The sequence below is a fragment of the Varroa destructor genome, unplaced genomic scaffold (assembly GCF_002443255.2).
Source record: "Varroa destructor unplaced genomic scaffold, Vdes_3.0 BEIS01000003.1, whole genome shotgun sequence".
Lineage (NCBI taxonomy): Eukaryota > Metazoa > Arthropoda > Arachnida > Mesostigmata > Varroidae > Varroa > Varroa destructor.
The window spans coordinates 4,145,677-4,166,978 of NW_019211456.1; the positions used below are offsets into that span (position 1 = coordinate 4,145,677).

The 21,302-nt window shown below is 39.5% G+C and overlaps 1 protein-coding gene across 1 annotated transcript in view; it reads left to right on the plus strand.

Annotated features, from left to right (window-relative positions):
* The window catches only part of LOC111247524 (uncharacterized), a 60,044-nt gene extending 41,962 nt beyond the window's left edge, over window positions 1-18,082 (plus strand). The window contains exons 5-6 of the mRNA XM_022798548.2: window positions 509-697; window positions 13,217-18,082. Of these exons, the coding sequence (XP_022654283.1) occupies window positions 509-697; window positions 13,217-16,654 (3,627 nt within the window). The 3' untranslated portion in view covers window positions 16,655-18,082. The remainder of the gene's footprint in view (window positions 1-508; window positions 698-13,216) is intronic.
* The last annotated feature ends 3,220 nt before the right edge of the window (window positions 18,083-21,302 follow it).

A 21,302-nucleotide genomic window follows, 5' to 3' on the forward strand; every position in this document is an offset into this window, starting at 1 on the left:
AATAACTACAGTTCTACGGAACTCTTCCTTGACGCTGTTCCGTAAGTTCACATGCGCGCAGGCGAGATAAAAGTAGACGCCAGATTGGTGGCACACCGTTTAGGTAAAGGAGCTTCTATCTAAGAGTCCTGACCTTTATTTGAATAATACCTTTACTGTCACATACCTACACGTATGAAGAGATATATAAACATTGATGGTACCATGCCAGTTATCTGTACTAACCTTCTTCCCCTCCGTTGGTTCCTTTTCTGTCGGCTGTCACCTCCTAGATACCCGTAAGGTAGGATTTATTTTTGAAAAAAGATAGCCTGCGTCGAATCGTAAACTTCGAGATAGTTTAGCATGAACAATTAGACCATGTAATGCTGTATAGCAGTAACGTGTCTGTTTACAAGTATCATAAGGATATGTATGGTAGTCGAAGCTGGGTCGTTTTAGTTGATGCAGTATTGAAAATATTTCCTCCTTGAATATATTACTGACGCATACGTTTATGATTATATAGGTATTCGATGGCATCGAGGATACTCTCGAACATCTCGAGCTTTCGCACAATCTCCTCGGTGATCAACTTACTCCTGTTTTTGGTTCGAAAGAGTTCAATCGCCTGAACAACCTCAGGTACCTTGGCCTTAGTGATAATCTCATTAAGGCTGTTGGAGACAACACGTTTCGTGGCCTCGTCGCCCTAAAGGTATGCTTGGAATCGCTGAAAATCTCATATGTGAGAATGATCAATGTAGCCCGTTAAATGATTTAGTATAATGGCATAGCGAGCGCGTACTTCGATCGCTTAGCCTCTCGCTAACGTCATCACAGAAAATCTTCACACACTATAAAGATCCTTTGAAGTCTAGTTAGAGAACAGAAGCATATCACTATAAAGTAAGCCTAGATTGCTAAAGGGTGGACTAACAATTGTGCATTGATCTATTACCTGCTGGAGCAGACACGCGTGCGAACTAATTGCAGAAGTAACGTAAGTTTTTGGCCGCGCGTTTCTTTTTGAGAATTGAAAATTTTGCTATTCGTTTTGGCGATCTATCTGCTACCAGCGTGTGTGGCAAGCTTGATTTCTTAGCTCTATGAGCAAGCAGGGTTATGCGGGGTGCCTAACAAACACTATCGTTGCTTCATCCGACCTCACTCGGCAAAAAAAGTCGTTGCTCTTCGATAAAAAAAAGCAAAAGCAAAAATATAATACCGGGAAGGAATAAGCGTTATGCTATTTTTAGATTTCGGCGGTGAAGACCACTAATAGCCGTCAAAATTCGCCGTTGTTATGTAAGAAGATTGCTGCTGCTGCTGCCGCTGTTGTTGTTGTTGTCGTTTTTTTTCGGGGATGCTATGCCCACTTACGATAGCCACGGCTGTCGTTGGTCGTTGTAGCAGTATTTGCTGATGTCTAGATCGTTACTTCACGCCAAAAATAAACAAATCTCTATATTTCACGTTAGGAACATTTGCTTGCCAGTGCTCCGTGCATATATGCAAACGTACGTTTACATTCAAAAGAATTCGTGTAAATTTGCTTTGTGTGATACAGGCATGTTGAATTAGAATAGTTAGGGTGTGAAGGTGCATGAAATCGTATAGGAAATGCGTTTTAGTACAAAAAGCTCTAAATGTCAAGCTGCTTGTTAATGTTATCTGTAATAGGTCATGTATTCCATCACGAATATCGTCAGGCTATTTCGCGTAAAGGATTCTATTCTATTTATTTATTATTTATTTACGTTATCAAATTCTTCGAAAAATGAATATCTTGTGATAGATCGTGCCTTATTTATATAATATAACCTAAAACAAAGTCATCATATTTAGCTATCCTAGAAGTTTCTTTAGAGTTTTATAGGTGTTAAGAAGGTTCCCATTCACGTTTATGGTAGGGCAGAAAAATGACAAATGGCCCGAATTTATGCCCCGCCAAAACTTAGACTGGACATATCGTAATATACACAACATTGTAAGATTTTTTTGTTCTATTTACCGCCGATTTCAAGGTGGCATTCACCAAAATATCGAGGGACCGAATTTTATTCAAGTTCACTAAAGCAAGAATGAATTTCTTACGAGTTCATCCGGTTCATTATTCCAATTTTGCGGAAGAACCGTATTACGATACAAAGCGACATGGTAAAAGTGGAACCCCTTTGACAGGTGATAGAAGCAGCTGAGGACGACCACCTCGACTCCCTATATCTTTTTAATCCCCTGAACGATCTCTCAGGCAAAAAATCGCGAGTCCGTGACAGAAAATGTTCCCATAGACCTCCAGATCATCTGTTGAAGATCTTAAGATAAGTCGCTCTAAGGGCCAGTGAGCCTTAGCCTTCATCTGTTTACAACGGATTCCGACCTAGAAATCAACTTAGACAAAACTAGGGCCAAAAGAATCCGAAAAACAGGACATTTAAAGCAAATGACGGTCTCCGCTCACTGCTGTCGTTGCTAGTCTGAAAACACTAGCAGCAAGAGGTGCCGTAAAAAAGGTCCTCGTTTCTCTCTACGGACACGACAATGCGTTTCTTTCATGTCAAACTTATACCACTTGTTTCGTAGGGCATAAAACTCATCTGGGAGGATTTAGGTACAGCCCAAAAGAGTAGGCTAGACCGAGTGGAGCTTGCGCTTCTTGGGTCTGCACACGTCCTGGCATAACCGCTACTTGTTAACGATTCCTAACGTTAATTTGGCCTATTAAAAATGTACGATTAATGTACTTAAAAATGTACTTAAAATTTATGCGACAGCCGAGACAATAAATTATTGAAGTCCTAGAATACATTGAGACTAACGCTGTGGTGGACAAAAAGCTAGCAGAAACTGCACAGGAAGGATCGATATGTGGTACTGTGCTACATAGTGCATGGTTTCCACTATGTCGGATAAGGGGATGAATCGTACCGTGTACCCAACGGAAGCTGCACTTGTGTCTGCCGCGGAAGGCCTTGTAAGCAATACTATGCAAGCTCGTGTTTAAGGACGCATTTCCTGAATAATATGGGTAAGCCGCTACTAGTGCCGCTAGTGGTCGTGCTAAATGTTTTGTTTTCTATTTCTATTTTTAAATAGAAAAACATAATAATCCTAAAATGCATACATACGAAATACCTAATCAAGGTGAAAATAAATGATGATAATAATATTAATCCCAGACACATTCTCACCATAGGTTCGGTGAAAGTCGTCATTGCCTCATTAGGTCATCCTGCAAAGATGATCTGAACGCCAATTTTCCGGCTATCTTTTCCTGATGTGACCTACTTTTAGCTAGGCGTATTTTAAACTGTTTTAGATATAAATCGAGTCGGAAAGATCTTGGTGACTAACACGCATCTCTTTGAGCGTGCTGCATAAGCCTTACTTTAAGTTTCAGCGTTGACAAATAGTTACTACCTATTTTCACTTTGGTATGGAAACTCCACGGGTCCAACAAGATTCATTTCCGGTATACTCATGCTGTTTAGAGAAGTGAACTCTAACCATATGCTCGCACAAAAAATGCACGTACTTGAACATACGAAATTGGGAATAACACAGTATATCGACCGCAAATCCGTGAGGCTATATTTGATGTTAAAAATCGTAGATCTTTAAAAAGATATCTAAATATTTCATGCATATATAAGTCTTGTTAACACGCACAAAAAACTCAATTGTTTTGTCCAGAGATTTTTACCTGTTATCAGTAGCTTGTTGTAAAATACGCCCAATATCGTACTATATACTGTTGATATTACATACGTTCGAAAAGTATATACTATCTTTAGATATTTAGTAGAATATTACGTCAACACATCAGCGTCCGTATTTTGTTTCGATGGCGGTACCACACGAGAACAACAAACGATATAATTGTGCAAAAAGATCGCAGATCCCTAAATAAACAACCATTTGAAGGTGCAAATAAACACCTCAGTATTTCAAGTCCCAGTTGAGCCCTCACCGTCGCTATTCCATCACGGTCACTGTTGTCACCTGTGTTTTTTTAGGTGTTTCGGTCTGCCGTATTTAGAGGCCATAAAGCCTGCACGTTCTAGTATCACTTTACCCGCCAGGTTATATGGCGTACAAAATAAAGGACAATCGAATAAGGCAGCATTCATTAACAGATACATGCGCTTCGTATAACCCAGACTGAAACGATGTCATAGTTAATTGACTTCCCAAAAAAAAAAAGCACAACACTATATCAAACAGTAAATAGGGAATATCGCGCATATTGCCCAGTTATTACGAAAAGCCCATGTACCACACTATTAATGCGGCCAGTTTGGTTCAGGTCATATATTTTCGAGATTGCTCATGTCTACATATAGCGCACATAGGAAAAAGGTATGCGTTGTATGTATGACACCTTATGAAGTACGATACGATTCTCTAATTCATGAAGTGTGGGTTTACGTGAAAGCTATACATTCATCAAACCAAGTTCAACTATGAATAGGCATCGGTCTTTTTCTACGTTGCTATGTAGTTTCCAATTACTAGGTTGCTTACACTCGAACTTTTACACTTCAAAACGAACTTCAAACACAAACAGATCGATTTGATTAGATTCAAGGCCTGGAAGTGTAACGTCGTACTCGAAATGGAAATCCCGTAGGGTGATTCTATCGAACTCATTTCTATCTTCATGAAGACTATTTCTTCTTATTTTCAAACTGACCGATCATCTAGTGAAAAAGGCTAGTCATAATACTGGTCATACATAGAGGTACAGCAACAGTCTATGCAAGACTAGCACAAGACAATAAAATAAAAGATTACAGCCATGCAAGTCTTAGTAAACTATGTCTATTTTACCGAAAAGCCCTTTTTACGCACGCAATGTGTGAAAATTATCGTGTTTTTTTTCTAGTTGTTATAATTACCCATTTGGATTTTAACGGCCTGAGAAATAATAAAGCTAAACGTACCTGAAAGTAATTGTCGTTCTTATCTACTGTTTTTTTACAAGCTGTAGCAAGGATGTTTGCGAAAAAATAAATAAATGAGCCAACGTTAACTTCTGTTAATTGATTTAGATTATTTTATTCACGACGCTATCGGTCCTTGCTTCAAGTCTCACGATTTGAACAACCCCAACAACAGTCAAATCTATGTTGGAACTTGTTGCCAACTGTAACTTACAACAGCTTCAAAATGCTAACTGGCTAGCGAAACTTCAGTCACATTATTCTGATTTGAGTGTTGTCCAGATTGTTATAATGCTTTCACTTATTAATACGAACACTTAGCGATATGTAATTGTTGTTTTATAACATTAACAGCTTCATTTACTTGGCAAATATTTGTGCTTAGACAAGGCTAATTTCATTAGGATAAATATAGACTAGACCATGCGCTAGCCGGGGCAGTTTTTATCGTACGTAAGAGATAAAAGAGAAAAATCAGTTGCCCTACCGTTATCGCCTAATTACTTCTTATTTAGTTTAAATTGGAATACTATTCTGACATTTTCTAGAACAGTGACGGTAGCGAATTGTCTTGTTTGACTATGTGCCCGCACGCGATCTCCATATCATATATTCGTCATTGAGCGTCAGCTTATGTTGCATAGCCTAATTTACAAAATTGTTTCCCGTGTGTTCGCTAGTAGTTTGAGAAAAACTACAGCAAAAACGCTTATCTACTACTAATAAAGCAGCGTTTCAATCGTCTAAATTGCGCTTTTATACCTATCCGAAACGTATGAACGTTATCGTGGTCTATTTTACCATATCGTTATGGCTGAATAATGAACTGTGGTGAAGCATCGAGCAATTGTGATCGATAAAGAAAAACCATTACAAAAGGCCCGAGTGTAAGCCGTCATCGAGTTGGGGATAGGCCAAGAAAGCCGTTTTGAAGGAAGTAGCGTGCATCTTCAGCTGGAGCCGCAGTAATTCATGATTGGCGTTGACGCGAACGACATTTCGGCTCGTAAATAAAAGCGTTCAGAACGAACATGCCCACTCCACTTGCGTGTCTTCTGATGGTACAGCAAAGTGTCTCCGTCAAAAGCCATACTCGATTTCGAAAGCCTCTAGCTACCGTCAGAGTATTTAGCGAGCACTAGAATCGCCATGTTTTACTATAGCTTCGTTCTCGGAAGCCCAGTTCCAATATCAATAATCGAAGCACTTCTTAATGAGCTGGAATTAAGGTTCGACACATCGAAGCAGGTGGCAATTATTTCGGCACACTGTTCCTTTTCGAAACAATGCCGGCGTCGATCGTTACTTTCGTTTATCGAAATGGTATTTGTTACCGTTGTGTGATTAGCGCTGGAAGGATGTTAACAAAAATATCATAAGAAGTAAAGTAATAACGAAGGCATCGGCGAATGATAAAAGTAGTTACGCGACTATGGGCTAGCTAGCATTGTAGCCTTTACGACTGCCGTTGCACGTGTTAGCTTATCCGACGGCGTCATGTCGGCTCTAATTGGCCCGTTTACGCTGCTCTGTAAATTCGAAATTATTCATAGTACTATTTGTTGTGCGATTACCGGTTTACGTTTGTAACTGTTGCTGCTTTTTCTAACTGTGATACTAGTTAGTATAATTGCTAATCGTTTTAATTGACAGAATAGGGCAGGAATGCAATAAGGCCAAAAACCGTCCCTACTAGAAAAAATTAACAATTTTAGTAGAATAGCATAATGTAAATGTTCGAACAATTTCACGACAACGATCTAAGTATGCTGAAATTGTAGCGATATACCTATTAGGTGAGAGAATTATCAAAGTTAACCGTAGGTACAAATAAACGGTTGCGTTAATTACAACGTTGATATAATGAATTTATTATTGATTACGTGTCGTATTTAGATACCGTTTCACGTTTAGCGGTTCTACACGACTCTGAAAATTAGTGCGGTGATGAGGCCACGAGCTAGGTTTTTTTTGTATTATTATGTACGCGACAATATTCGTATTGAGTAAGATGCTTATACTACTTCAATAGTTGGCTTCTATTCAGTATAAGACAATTATTTCCACTTGAATATACCCGAGATGAGGCGATGAGAGTGGACTCGGATCGCTTTGCCGACTAGTACTAATCTACTGAACGTAAATTTCCAAGGCAGTGTCCCTATCGCTATTTTCGGTCTGTCAAAACCTACGTGAACAACGTCGGTTATCGGATATACGCTACGACCCTCAAATACTGTCACAGAACCATAGTTTTATAGCCAGCTTATCGCCGATCGAAGTTTATCGTTTCGTTTCTAAAAAATCACACACAATTTGCCGATCTCTCTTTGACATAAGCAATATATTTATCGTTCGTATTTGCCACGGCCTACTCTCGGTCGAAGACATGAGGGTTTCAAAAAGTTCCAAATTCGAATTTTCCTACAATAAGGACCATTTTACATGTACAATAGCAGGCAACAAAAGATCCAGATGTAACTTTGGGTAACGCTACTGTTTTTTCACGCACTCCTGTTGAGCTCTGAGGTGCAAGTAACGATTAAAGAAAAATTGTTGAGGCCCTTAGGGCTGTCCTTAACATTCAAGTGTTTAACCCCTAAGCGCTTAACGCAGATGAACGTTTGTTTTCATTGACTATATTTTCAAAGAAAGCACGTAGAATTTTACGAAAACGGCTGATTCGCGTTGATCAGATAGGGGCCATGATAAAGAATAGATTGGTCATTTAAACGGTTCTCGCTGCGAGCGATAACTCAAGGCCCTTCACCGCGCATTTGCTATCTTTGTAAATAGTCGTATCAAATTGGCTCAAAGCAGACGAAAATTTGGTAATTAATTAATTAATTAATTAATAAATGTAGTTCTATATCCTGCAAAAGCTCTACAATTTGGGGAGCACATGTTAAAGGAAATTACAGAAATCATTTACATAAAATGCTGATTATACTAATGCTAAGTATACTTCTTATAACCATAGCTAAAGCTGTCGTAGAGTGAATCTCTGGCAATGCTAAGATCTGGATGAATTTACCTGTTTTTGTAGTAAATGCATTTTGTAAGGTGTTTAGCTATTTCCTCGATGTAATTAGGTCTCGGAAATAATCCTTTCTGTACGAAATTTAGGACCTGTACCCATTAGAATGTCTAAGCGAAACAGGTCTTGCTAGACTTGCCTGGGGTGCCCGTGATAGCTTAGCGAGTAACGCACCTGCTTGCTAATCTTAGAGGCGTAGGTTTGTGCCCAGGCATAAGCTCACTTCGTTTTGTGTTGGGAGCTAGGAATATCTAATGGCGGTACCGGGTCCAAGACTTATTTGGGGTTTTTCCAAAAGAGAACGAATGATAATGTAACATAGTAACTATTCGCCAACCTTAGGTCGCATATTCACGGTTAGCGTGCTAATATGCCCAAAGGTATACACATGAGCTGTTCAAGCCACAGGAAGCATGTTTCAATTTTAATGTCCGCTACTAGCGCTGTGTATTATTCCAACTTGATTAAGTTTCAAAAGTTATATCTGGTGTTATTTGCGCAGTAATTATTGCAATATAACAACTTTGCTTCGAATGTGCTTGAAAATGGAAGGTTCATTGCTTCTCATACGTTAAAACTGTGTACAAGTACGTGCTTGTATGTGCTGAAAAACTTACAAATGATCCACTATTTCTGCATAATTATATTATAAGTTATTTTCTGCATTGATCAGAGGAAGCACGACGGTTTACATAATATTATTAATACTTTTTGCAGTCACAGAAATTTTAACGGCGGTTAAGTGACATACACTAGGCAAGCGTTCAGACGTCAAAGAGGTAAACCAATAACTCACTTGGTCGAATGTATAGCAGCAGAACGCCCAATAACATATCAGAAGCTATCCATAAAAATTACAATTGTTTTAAAAGCGATCCGCCCATTAAAACAAGGGGCCACAAACATGAAAGAGTTTAAAGGTAAAAAGATCGTTCGCTGCCGTGTAACCCACTTTTTGGACACTCGTTGGCATCAATTTTTCTCTTCTTTGCCAACTTAGCTCGCTATATGTAAATCGTCACCAATCGAGCGTAAGCGCGCGAGCTAATTGGTACCAAAAGATGGTTTTCAATATCTGTTAGAAATAATTTCCTTTACTTTTAATACAGTTTTTCACCATAACCATTAACAATGAATGCTCATTTACTGTGATTAAATCGTTATAGTATAAATTAATTAGTGTTTAAGTTAGCCTTTGGTTGACGCTTTAGCAACATAACTTCAAAAATCTAAAATGGACCTTATTTCCAATTAGGGAATACACGGATAAAAACACGGATTGATCTCATAGTTTAAAACCTGTGTTGTTCTAATATTAATTTTGATTAATTCCATTCTACAAAGCAATGCCTTCCTTTGTCCTAAAAGTTACTAGGCATCGTTGTTCTAGGCGGCGAATTAGCCTAATTTTACTTTTTTTTTTTTATGTCAATTCAAATACTGGAACATAAACAAAGACAGATCCCCCAGAATAGAATCAACATACCGTCTAGGCAAACAAGAGTATATAGTTATAGCAACTGTGTTACAGTGCGGAAATGTATTGAAATAAATATACCAATAACACAAGTTCTAGGAGATTTGTTTTTCCGGCTTACATTAGGTAAAATGCTGGCCATTTTTAGCCAGTGTTTACGTGTAAGAACAAATATACTGTTCTTGCTGAACTCATTGAGAGGTGAAATGATTCATTTCACTTAGATCATTATGTTAATTCCTTTTTTTTTTTCTTTTTTTGGGGCATTGTCTTTCTTCACCATGATTAAAATTGCTCGCGATTGGATGAATCGTAATTTTATCCACCTCATCGAGAACCTTAGATTGGTACTAAGAAGGTGGACCAAACTTTTCGTTTGTAATTTTTTTTACAACTTTTTATTTTTACAATTTCTACACTAGCAGCATTTATGAAAATGGAGTTAGATTTTCTTTTTACGAAAAGCTTCAAACTCGTTTACGTTTGTTATCCGCTTAGTCGTGTTCTGAAATGCTAACTTGCTTAAATACGCTTAGTGTCGGAGGCATTAAGAGAGTTCAGAAAATACATATAGCTAAATATCGGGGAAGAAATGTTCCTGGGGCCCCTTTTCGCAGAAAATCCTTTTTTCAGCTTAAAAAAGAAAAGCTTTTTTTACTCTATTTTTGAATTTAGTATTTTCCGCATTTGTCCAAGTTATTTGATTAAATTATCGGAGACCCCACGAGTAATCAAGATACAAGTTCAAAATTTACAGAAGTGGTAACTGAAATGATTTTGCACAAACATCCTTCATAGGTGCCTTCTCTCTGTCCTTTAGTATCATTGTATGTTTAACTAAATGGTTAGAGTTTGCATTCGCCAATATACAAAAAGAAAACAAGAACGTATCCTTAAATAGGTGAAAAAAACAAGGACCCTTGCAATTCACTAAACAGGTTAATAATTAAACTATATAAAATCTCATCTGCGGGCCTTCGCACTACTTCTTACGTATTTAACTCTCCGGTTTTGGTAAACATTATAATTGCATGATCGAAACCTTACTAGAGAGGACGGTAACGTGACGCGAAATACGAACTATCTGTTACGTTTAAAGTATCGATATCTTCGACCTTTTTTCCGTTGTTTCATGCCACTTCAACATCATGCGTTCAACATCATATCTAGTTCCACATCATAGTCAACAGATTTAACTGCCCGTAAAACAAGGTTCAAATATGAAAGTTGTCTTTTTATGCTGATATGTTTTTTACCCTGTAATTCGCGAAGATCTCGTTGGCCCATATCACGCAGGAAGTGGGCTTTTGGAGAGGTCACGCACAGTTTACTGCTCCAGCGCGACAGATTGCTCGGTCGACCAGTGCAACGATGTGAAACTCAGAAAGCACACGGAACATCGCGATGAAATGTATCTTTCCACTCTTATATTTTAGCCAATAACTTGGCGAATTCGTGCATTTTATTGCTATTTTCTGTAGGAATAGCTACTTTACAGCTTCTACAATTCCGTTTCTTTCTTCGTGCTCTACAACATTATTCGAAGCATCCCCAAACCATATAGAGATTTGAAATCTCCCGCTAATGTTTTGTACGTATTCCAGTCAACATATTTTATTGATTTTTGAATTTACGCCATTGTTCTACGTTACCAAGGGATTGTAATGTTGTATTAGGTCAATAGGGATTCTGCTTGACTAATTCAAGAGGCCAATTGACTAGCGAAGTGGTAAAGATATGGGCACCACTAGATGCGCTGATACTTGAGCGATTCCTCTCCAGTGGGCAGCACATGAACTGTATGGGTTTAACCTCATGACTCATGCTAAGGCTCTTATTAAGGATTGCATGCATTTTAATTGCTTCTGATACTGAGCCTGATGGGATGAAGTTTCGAAAACCGGCCACCAATATTAAAGCGAGGGAACCTAACGATTGTCTGGTAGCGTGAAAAGTTAGCTGGGTCGAACGAACGCTATTTCCGTAATTTCGATGTATAGAGTAGCGTTTAGGTTACATTAATATATATTAACCAAAAATCCTAGTATAGAATTCGAAAAGGGCAATTACGTGTTGACGGTGGATTTAGGATTTTTAAAACGTAATGAAAAAAAAATAAAGTTTTTTGGCAAGGCATTGTTCCAACAGGTTTTTCACACGTCCTCGTGTTGTACGAATGAGAGTCATTAACCTCGCATTAAAAACCGTAAGATAAAAGAATCATCTTTTAAGAAGATTAGAAGACCTGATTCTAAGCAGATGATCGTTGACACTTCTTCGTCGTCCACCCTATGGCCCTCGGTGGCATTTGGTTACCATACATCATTGTATCTAAAACTTCCATTTTGTAATAAAGCACACATAGTCATAGCTGTTGCCGAACATTGCTGGAATAAACTATTGACAGGCTGAATCGATTTTCCGATAGCGTAATTTTTAATGTACTTTACGTTCTACACCAGTCGCCGCTTTCATCAACGCGCGATCTGAAGCGTTATCACAAGTGCTAAACTTTGCCCGATTGTCGACCCTTCTTATAAATTTATTTCTTTATTTATAATTTTCTTGATTCGGTTCAAGTTATAGTTTTGTGGTAGGCGATCGACATCGATTATTGAATACACAAGCCGAGTGTCGTTCCCTGTAGCAATACACAATTTACCCATTTCGCGTAAATTTTTTTTTTTTTACTTTATTTATCTCCCATTTAGCAGTGTTACAATTTCAGATAAAAAAAAAATCGTTATACGTTTTCGAAGCGTTACGATAAGCTTGAAAGACACTATAAAAGTTTTTAAGCTATTTTTTTCCTATCTATAAAAGCTAGACGGTAATTTGAAGTGGGCACATAAAGAGGTCATCTATTACGGGCGTTGTGGGTATGCGTAAACTATCTTGCCGTGTTGACATTTCAGTAACAACAATTGAATGCTATTCCGCCTGATAATTTTAAATACGTATTGAGCGAAACAAAAGCGTTGGATCATTCGTCTATAGATATATGATTACAACAATGTTATTAACGAAGCAACAATGATAATACTAGCAGTAGTTTGTTGAACAATTACGAATTGCTTAACAAGCTACAAGAAGAACGATAAAAACGTAAAAAAAAAACCCAAATCGGTGCCATTTTGAGCAACGTTCTATTAAGTGTATATATTACAAATAACTATGTAATCGAATGTTGCTGAAAGGTCGATACTGAAAGACATCTGCATCTCATATCGGCCATTGTGTGCAATTCGTATGTTACTGCCCGACGTGGAATTACGTGATTATGACATTTATCGTGCCAAAATACCGTGAACGTTTGTATGCCGTTTACGTTGTCTCCTTTCGCCGAGTCTTTAAACGGAGCAACTGGATTCATGCGTGAAAAAGATCAGCGTCTTCACTGTTTAGCTTCCCTATATATATATCGTTGGTATTTTTTGATTACGTTAGTTTTGCTGTTGCGACGATTCAGCTAAAAGAGCTAGCTGATATCCCCAGAACCTCAGGTAAAACATTTTCGTCAAACTTATGTGAGATGTAGATACCGCGGAGGTCATAGCGTCTGCTCATGGTGATTACTGTGCTTCACAAGCGCTAGCGATTGGCGCAATTCAAGAAAGCGCTCGACCCGGTGTGGGGTCGTCACATACGTGGCGAAATAATAGTCTGTTTCACCTTCATATTCCCTTTTGGCTCTTCCCCTATGTCAATTATACCAGTCATTGTCAACTATAACTAACCAAATATTCGATTTTTTCTCTGTCTTTCTTTTTGACGCAGCAACTCGATTTAAGCCAGAACGAGATTCGGCAAGTGCCATCTGGAGCCCTTAAACATCTGGAAGGAGTTCGACACATCGATTTAAGTGCCAATCGCATCAAAAGCATCTTCGAGTTTCCTCATTTAGAACATTTGCTCAGTCTGAACCTAACAAACAATTCGATTATTTCTATAGAAACTGAAGGATTATCGCACCTGGAGAGTCTCGAAGTACTAGACCTTTCTTCAAATTATATCAAGACAGATCTACATCTGATAGGTCTATCCTCACTACACACATTGAACATATCGAACAACCTTTTCCAGGATATCCCTTCGAGCATTAAGAAGCTCACTTCGCTCAAACATCTCGATATTTCAAAGGCAAAAATTCGAAATCTCGGTTACGGCCCATTTTCGCAACTCACTAAACTTGAGTATCTTAACTTAGCCTGGAATGAAATTGTGCAGATTCAGGCAAACACATTTCAAGGGCTGGCTAGATTAAAGACACTCATCCTAGATGCAAATATACTTCGTAAGTTCGAGGAGTCTCACGTAACGGATTTGGAAAATCTAGAAGAACTTTACCTCAATGATAACCAGTTGCTCTCATTTCCGACTGAAATCTTCCTCAAATTGAGGAGCCTTCAAAAATTGCATCTTGATTTCAACCGCATCGCCGCTATCTCTGAAGAACTTCTTCGCTATGCAGCCAAGCTCCACTACCTTTCACTAAGTTATAACTTGCTCACAGAGATTCCCGAAGGCACTTTCCGCGATATGGCCCAATTGAGAGTGCTCAGACTACGCGGGAACAACCTCAAAAAGTTTACTCCGTCAAGTTACGGCGGGCTAGAAAGCTCCCTTATTGAGTTAGACGTCGCAGATAATCAAATAAGTTATTTACCTATGCTAAATCTTAGCGCTCTGGAAGTACTAGATATAAGTGGAAACCAACTCGTAAATTTGCATTCAAAAATGTTCTCCACCTCTATAAAACTGAAGAAGCTCATACTCGCAAGAAATCTATTTAGCAAAATCGATCCAGGTTGGATTGAACCACTTTCTCAACTGGAATATCTTGACGTAAGCGGATGCCAAATCTCGATTATCTATGATAGTACGTTTGGCAGCTTCCTTCGAGCTAAGCACCTTCATTTAGCCAATAACGGCTTGGAAGCTTTTGGACGTAACATCAATCTTGAGACTGTTGAGGAACTGGATCTCAGTGGTAACTACCTGAGCGATGCTAAACTGAACGTAAAGAAACTGCGTACACTCAACCTCTCGTACAATCGCCTTCGTGCATTTAACGTGTCATCAAACTCACCTTTTGCACTTCGTAAGATTGATATTTCCTTTAACCGATTGCAGGAATTGAGGGATGACTTGTTTGGAGTTCACCTGGCACTTGCGGAAGTTAATCTAAGCAATAATATGCTCTCACAGATATCCGCTGATGTACTTCAGAGCTTCCCAAATGTCAAGAAATTCCTGCTCTCGGGAAATCAGCTGCATATTATACAGGATAAAACGTTCTCGCCTCTTCGTAGTCTCTCTGAGCTCGACTTGTCCATGAATCAAATTCACACCTTAGAGGGAACGCCATTTGTTAATTGCTCGTCACTGAATAGCATCGATATTAGTCACAATCTTTTGGAAACCCTCACCGACGAATGTTTCAATGGGATTTCTCGCCTCCGACTCAATCTGAAGGGCAACCAGCTTCATACTATACCACAGAATACGTTCTCAAGAACAAATGTCTTTGCCCTTGAAGCGATTGATCTTGCAGAAAACGAGTTCTTTGAGTTCCCGGAGTTGTCTCTTCGACGTCAGTACTCCGTCATCGATCGCGCTAACTTCTCCATGAACCTTATACGGAGCATACCGTCGAACGCTGACGTCCTTGTAAACGTGAAGCACATTGACGTTTCGCACAACCCGCTTACTTCTGATGCCCACTACGTTCTTCTGGGAGAACCAAAATCTCTTCGGTCACTCTACATGACCAACGTATCATTAAAGTTAATACCGGATCTGGAAACGCCTTTTTTGAGAGAATTGGTTATATCGGACAATGAAATTAGCGGATTGGCGAAGACCACTTTTAAGCGAGCGACCGGCTTAGTAAAATTAGATTTGGCTGGTAACAAAATTGTCAATTTTTTCGGCATAGATATAGCACTGCCCCGACTTGAACACCTTGACCTCAGTGGTAACCAGCTCTATGAAATTACAAAGAAATCATTTGTTGCGCTTAGCGAGCTTTCAACGCTGAAGCTGTCCGGACTGAACAACCTCACTAGAATGGGGTGTGAAGCATTTCGGTCTCAAAAACGATTAAATAATCTTGAAATTCTCGGATATCCGAAAATCAAAGAGTTAAACTACTCATGCATGAATATTCCGAGCGCCCTCGAAACACTTATGGTGGAAATCAAGGCACCTTCTCTCGGTGCACAACTCCACAAGATGTATAATCCTCGACTTAAAAAGTTACTGGTAGCGGGCGACACCCTTGAGCAGCTGACCCCGACCTCGCTTGCTGGTATTCGATCTGAGCGTCTAGACCTTATTTTCTATAACACGAATCTCCAAAATCTGCCTGCCTCGCTATTCCTTCCGTTACCACTTTCTTCAAATATCCGACTATCAGCTGAATACAGTCAGGTCATGCATTTCGATCCGCATCTTATTCAGCTCATTAACACTAGGCCTAACTTCATTATGAGCTCGTTTGAGGGCAGTCCACTTCAGTGTGACTGCAATACAACTGAGCTGTACCATGCCCTTATAAACAAAGTGGATAAATTCTCCGATGCTGGCACCATTAGATGCTACACTCCATTAATCCTGCGAGGTATACCTCTGGTTAATCTACAGGAAAGCCAGCTTCAATGTGATGAGGATGGCCTTTCAAGGGACATTGTAACCAATGACCTTAGTCGTAGCGAATCTAATGCACCTGCTAAAAAAGACAATCCCTTCAAGCTGGACGAAAGCCTCTTTAAGAAGCCGTATCGACCATCGCCAACGTTAGTGCAAGATCTCGTTGTTCGCAAAACTGTGATTACGGACCCTCCGTTCTTAACGAAAGTAGACATGTTAATTATTATAATCATTTCGACAGTCGTTATCCTCGTGACCACTATATCGATTGGTGTGTGCATCTGCAAGTGGTACAATCGCGCCGAGGAGATGCCCTACCCCCCGGGAGCGTGGGCAACTCTTCCGCCGCATGTCGCCATGCCATTGCCTTCAAAGTGTACATGCGTACGTCCACCATCAGCGCCATGCACTTGCCGAACGCCGGTTACGTCTGTGCGGGGGCGTACTCCCGATCCCTATCAAAGAGCCATGTCTCGGGGACCCCCTATGGTGATGCCGCCTGGAATTAATGGGCATCACCTGTCGCGACCGCCCTCAATGTGGGATGCGCAGTCATGGCGGTAATGCGAGGCACACTTGTAACAGTTCCCGTAGCACTAGTATATCTGAATGACATGAACAGTTAGAGGCCATCTAGGTAATTGAACAGTAACAGGATCTAGTCGTATGAGAGCGGCTTGATCGTAGTGAGTTTGTGGATGAATCGACATCATCACCGACGTTGCTCACCCTGTACATAGATACATTGTGTGCTAAACATTACTGATAATAATAACTAATAGAATTAATACTCAGACAGAAAACGTGCATAAGGGCACTTGTTGCCACTGGTCACTAATATGATGTGATGTTTATTTTACAATTACTATTTGTGTATTTTTCAATGAAGCCGACTTGGAGTATTTATTTGAACCTCAAATATAGGCCCTTCCTTTGTTATACCTATATTCTATATCGTTTTCTTTTATAAGAGAACTGGCTATACAGCCGGCTGACTAAATCTTAGATGGCAGCAAAGCATCCTCAGTTGAATTGTATGTAATCAACCAAGCAAAAGGCACTTAGACTGTTTAATGACTGATTGTTTTTAGTTGTCGACTGACCTTGCCCCCCAGCCTGCGTATACATTTATATGATACAATTAACGGTTATATGTCATCACGTAAATAACAACAGTCGTGTGTTTAGACGTTTATGGCTAAAGCTCTGATTGGCCTACAGAACAATGTCAGCATACAATTAGTTACCGTGTGGAATATGCCGTAGCTCTTCCCGAAGCTATTATAAATATACCCCTTGTTAGACTAACGGAAGCACGCGTCTCTGCAAGGCTCTGGTGGAAAACAAATTGCCGAAAATGGGTAACAATTTTATTGTTAAAAAAAATACATTATCAGGTCACCTAGGTATTCTCTTAGGTTGGTACATCCAGGTTGAATAACCACAATGACATTGTACGTCAAATGTGAGATGCACAGGATGCGATGCGATCGAGTCAAACCTAACCCTTATCGCACCAAGGGAAGCAACCTATTAATAAATCAGCAATATGCAGTTTAAACAATTATAATATGAACAGTAGTTCTTTGCTACGAGCTTTGTACAAGTAACATTATGTAAGTTTGTTGGCGAAGTTCATCAACAACCCTTCATGAGAACGTATCTTTCAGCTTTTCAACTGGAGCTATCCCTTTTTGGTGCGGCATATTTTTTTTCAGACGTTAACAAAGATAAATTATCGAATGGACTCTCGAGCTACTGGGCAGTAGTTCATTCACAAAGGACCTCACGCCGTCTTTGTGACCTGGCGTGATTAATGGAACTTAATTAATTTCTTTATTTGTTATTAATAAAAAAAAACATGAAATTAATTAATGGAAAATGAGAGACAGGAGCGGTCATCGTCGTGCAAAAGGGCCTGGTAGAAGAGTAGGCAAGACTTTTAAAGAAGACTGGAGAATTTTAGCAGGATGGAACTATATTCGGCAGCGAGCTCCTCAAGCCTGTCAATGATAAACTTAGCGGAAATAGTTCGTAGTAGATACTTAGAATTGTCCACAGCTGACGTACCCTCCTGTCTTCGGGCATCGTAATAAATAAGGTCAAACCTAGCAAAAGTCTATAGCCAGACCATCAGAGATTAGAGAATAGTTATCTACCTTAAACACGGTACTGCTTTCCTGACTTTTATTTTTCAATAATTTAAAGTTGATAGCAAGCGGATTTAAGCTCAGGATGTACGGGAGGGCTAGAATCAACCATATACTTCATTCGAATTCGGGATGGGTGAGGTCGAGCCGTCGAAAAGCTTATGCATCTAATTTTGTGTACCACTTTTTTTATGATTGAAGCAAGTGCGATCGCGTTCCATGTCACGTTCACGGATAGGCATCCTCGTTCTCAAGCAACATTGGCAAAAATCTCTTCGCCTAGCAAAAAGGTACCTCGAGACGTCCTATAGATTACTCGAATAGAGCGAACGTCCTTATTCCGGCACGCCATTTTCAAACTAGCCACAGAGATCCTTGATCGTAAACTGTTTTATTGAGAACGCACAATGTCCCATAAATTCAACGTGCAATACAACCTCAACATTTATGTTCTTTCTTAGGTTTAGGCGACAAGAGAGTAGTGTTACTTCAGAGAAGATACGCAAACGGCCTCTACTTAGCAGAGTCAATTGCCGAGACGGCTACTTCCTGCAAGTACAAGAATAACAACGCTTCGCCAAGATTCGTGCGACTACAATCTGTAGGCACGTTGCGACGCGAACATAATCCACGCGTGCAATATTACTGCTGAGGAGTGCCAATCAGGGATTCTGCCTAAATTAGGTTTATCATCAACCTTCTCGAGGTGACAGAAAAACGCAGGCAACAGTAAAATGAGATTGAAGGCATTGATGATATCGCTGACTGAATAACAATATTTTTCCTAGCTGGGCTGCACGAGGCGTATCCGACAACGCCTTAGGAATCACCAGGCTGCTGCTGCCGCCGCCGTAGGATCAAGATGTGTTTTCTCATACCAGTTGCACCGGCAACAGTGTCATCCATTAGGAATATTTTCTTTCTATAATAACTTTCTATTAGATAGTCGCTACAACCTCTGACCTAATGTCTGAAAATAGAGCGAGTTTTTCAACAGAGCCGAACTGCTGTTAGCGGACGGTGCCCGGATGCCCCCTTCAAGTTAGCTAATCTGGTAACATTGCACCTTAGAAAAGTCTGAGTAACTTTCAGCGAGTGTTGTCTATTAAAATTGAAGGACAATATAAACAACTGGTAAGGTATGCTAAGCAACTAGGCAATCTATTTCTCCTATACAAATTACATCGATGTACCGATGAAAATAAAGCGTTAGTTGGCACTTCGTCACCTTTTACCAGCTTCAAATAAGTGAAATAGAAAGTAGCATTAGGAATTCTTGCTGGCGTCATCGAAGCGGGTATTGACCGGTCTAGCGTCAAAATATATTCCACCCTCATCGACAGCAGAAACCCTTTGTCCTTGACAGGAATATTATGAGCTATAGCAGCCATGTGAAAAAGTAGTCTTCGTCACTATGGCGATTGAAGGAATCATTGAATGGTAATACCTGGACCAGCCGGGCCATCATTTTTGACTAAGACTTCGAAGCGTTTAGTTGCCATATATGTCAGAAGAGTTATCTTACGTTACAGCCAGGAACAAAGAATTTCGCTTGCAAAAGACAAAATCAGATTTTTACAGCTTCGGCTAAAGCGCAACGATAATAGGAACGCGATGAGGAAGGCAACTAGCTAAAATAGAACTAAGAAATGAAAGCTACCGCATTATCAAAAATCAATATCTTTTCCGGTCGGGAAAATGCTCACTTACGATACGGCCAACTTATTTAGCGTCCAGGACAATATTCAGATACTTCACAGATTTTTCTACCATCCATAGTGAGTACGAAAAAGGGAAATCCGGTGGTTCGCTTTACGATACGCTGAACGAAGATTCACTTTAATGATAAAGTAAAGGCTAACTGATGAAGAGGGAAAATACCTTTTCCACATAAATAATTATTATAATAATAAAATTATAATCATAGACAATGGAATTGCTTGCATTTATCCATTTGGCAAAAAAAAAAACACATGAATTAGCTAGGGCGACAATGCACGTCTGCAGTATATAGGTCCACTGCTGTTATCAGTAATCGCCCGAACGATACCAAGACACGTCATTTGTTCGTGGACCTTCTTCTGTACACTGATGAACAGGCGCGACCTTTGGCGAGCAACGACGACCTTTAAGAGACGTGTCAACTCAGGTACGAGGTAAACACGCGAATCCATAAAATCGACCATCAAAACAATACATTTTGCTGTGGAAAATCTTTAGCAGTGACGGTCCCTTCAGACCCAGATGCATTTATCATGCTGTTTATCAGACACCCAGCTTACACGATTTCCAAGAAGATTGTTACTTTAAACATTGACCCGCCGCACATTTCCACAACGTGTTAGCGCCCCCATCAATGGTTTCCCATAGTATTGAATCATTGATAAAGGTGCTAATGTGATGTATTAACGATGATGTCTTTATACAGCTTACCTTCACAAAAATCTATACACAATGAGATGCATGCCACATAACCATTTACTTGTTATTACGCCAGTTTCTTGTTATTTATCTTATTATTGTCTTAAATGTTTTTTTTTTACGGAATAAATGGTGTCAATAAAAGTTATTATTATTACAAAATGCAGGTGCAATGAACGACCAGTCTGGACGCAACATAATCTTTGCGATAACCATATATAGGGAACGCTTAGGCTGTATGGGCCCACATTTGCTTCAGGCTATCGTAGCAAGCAACCGGTACCATAGAAGAAAAACGCTACTACATCTGTCGAAGACGCTTGTATTGTTTGGCCGAAATGGATCATTGAGATTCATTAATTTTTGAAGAAACGTCAATCCAAGACACCTTTTGGTAGACCCATACGCCCCACATGGTATATTGCGCACTAATGGTCTCGTGTGAATGAGTGATTTGCTCAACAAAACGAAATAGAAAAGGCTTTTTTTCTTAGAAAAGGCCACAATTATGGTATTATCAATTGAAATTAGTATTCCCACTAAAATAAGCTATACCCTGAAGCCATTTAATTTCTTCAATTTCATTAGAAATTAGCATTTATGGCGGCATCTGGTTTAATATAAATATATATATATATATA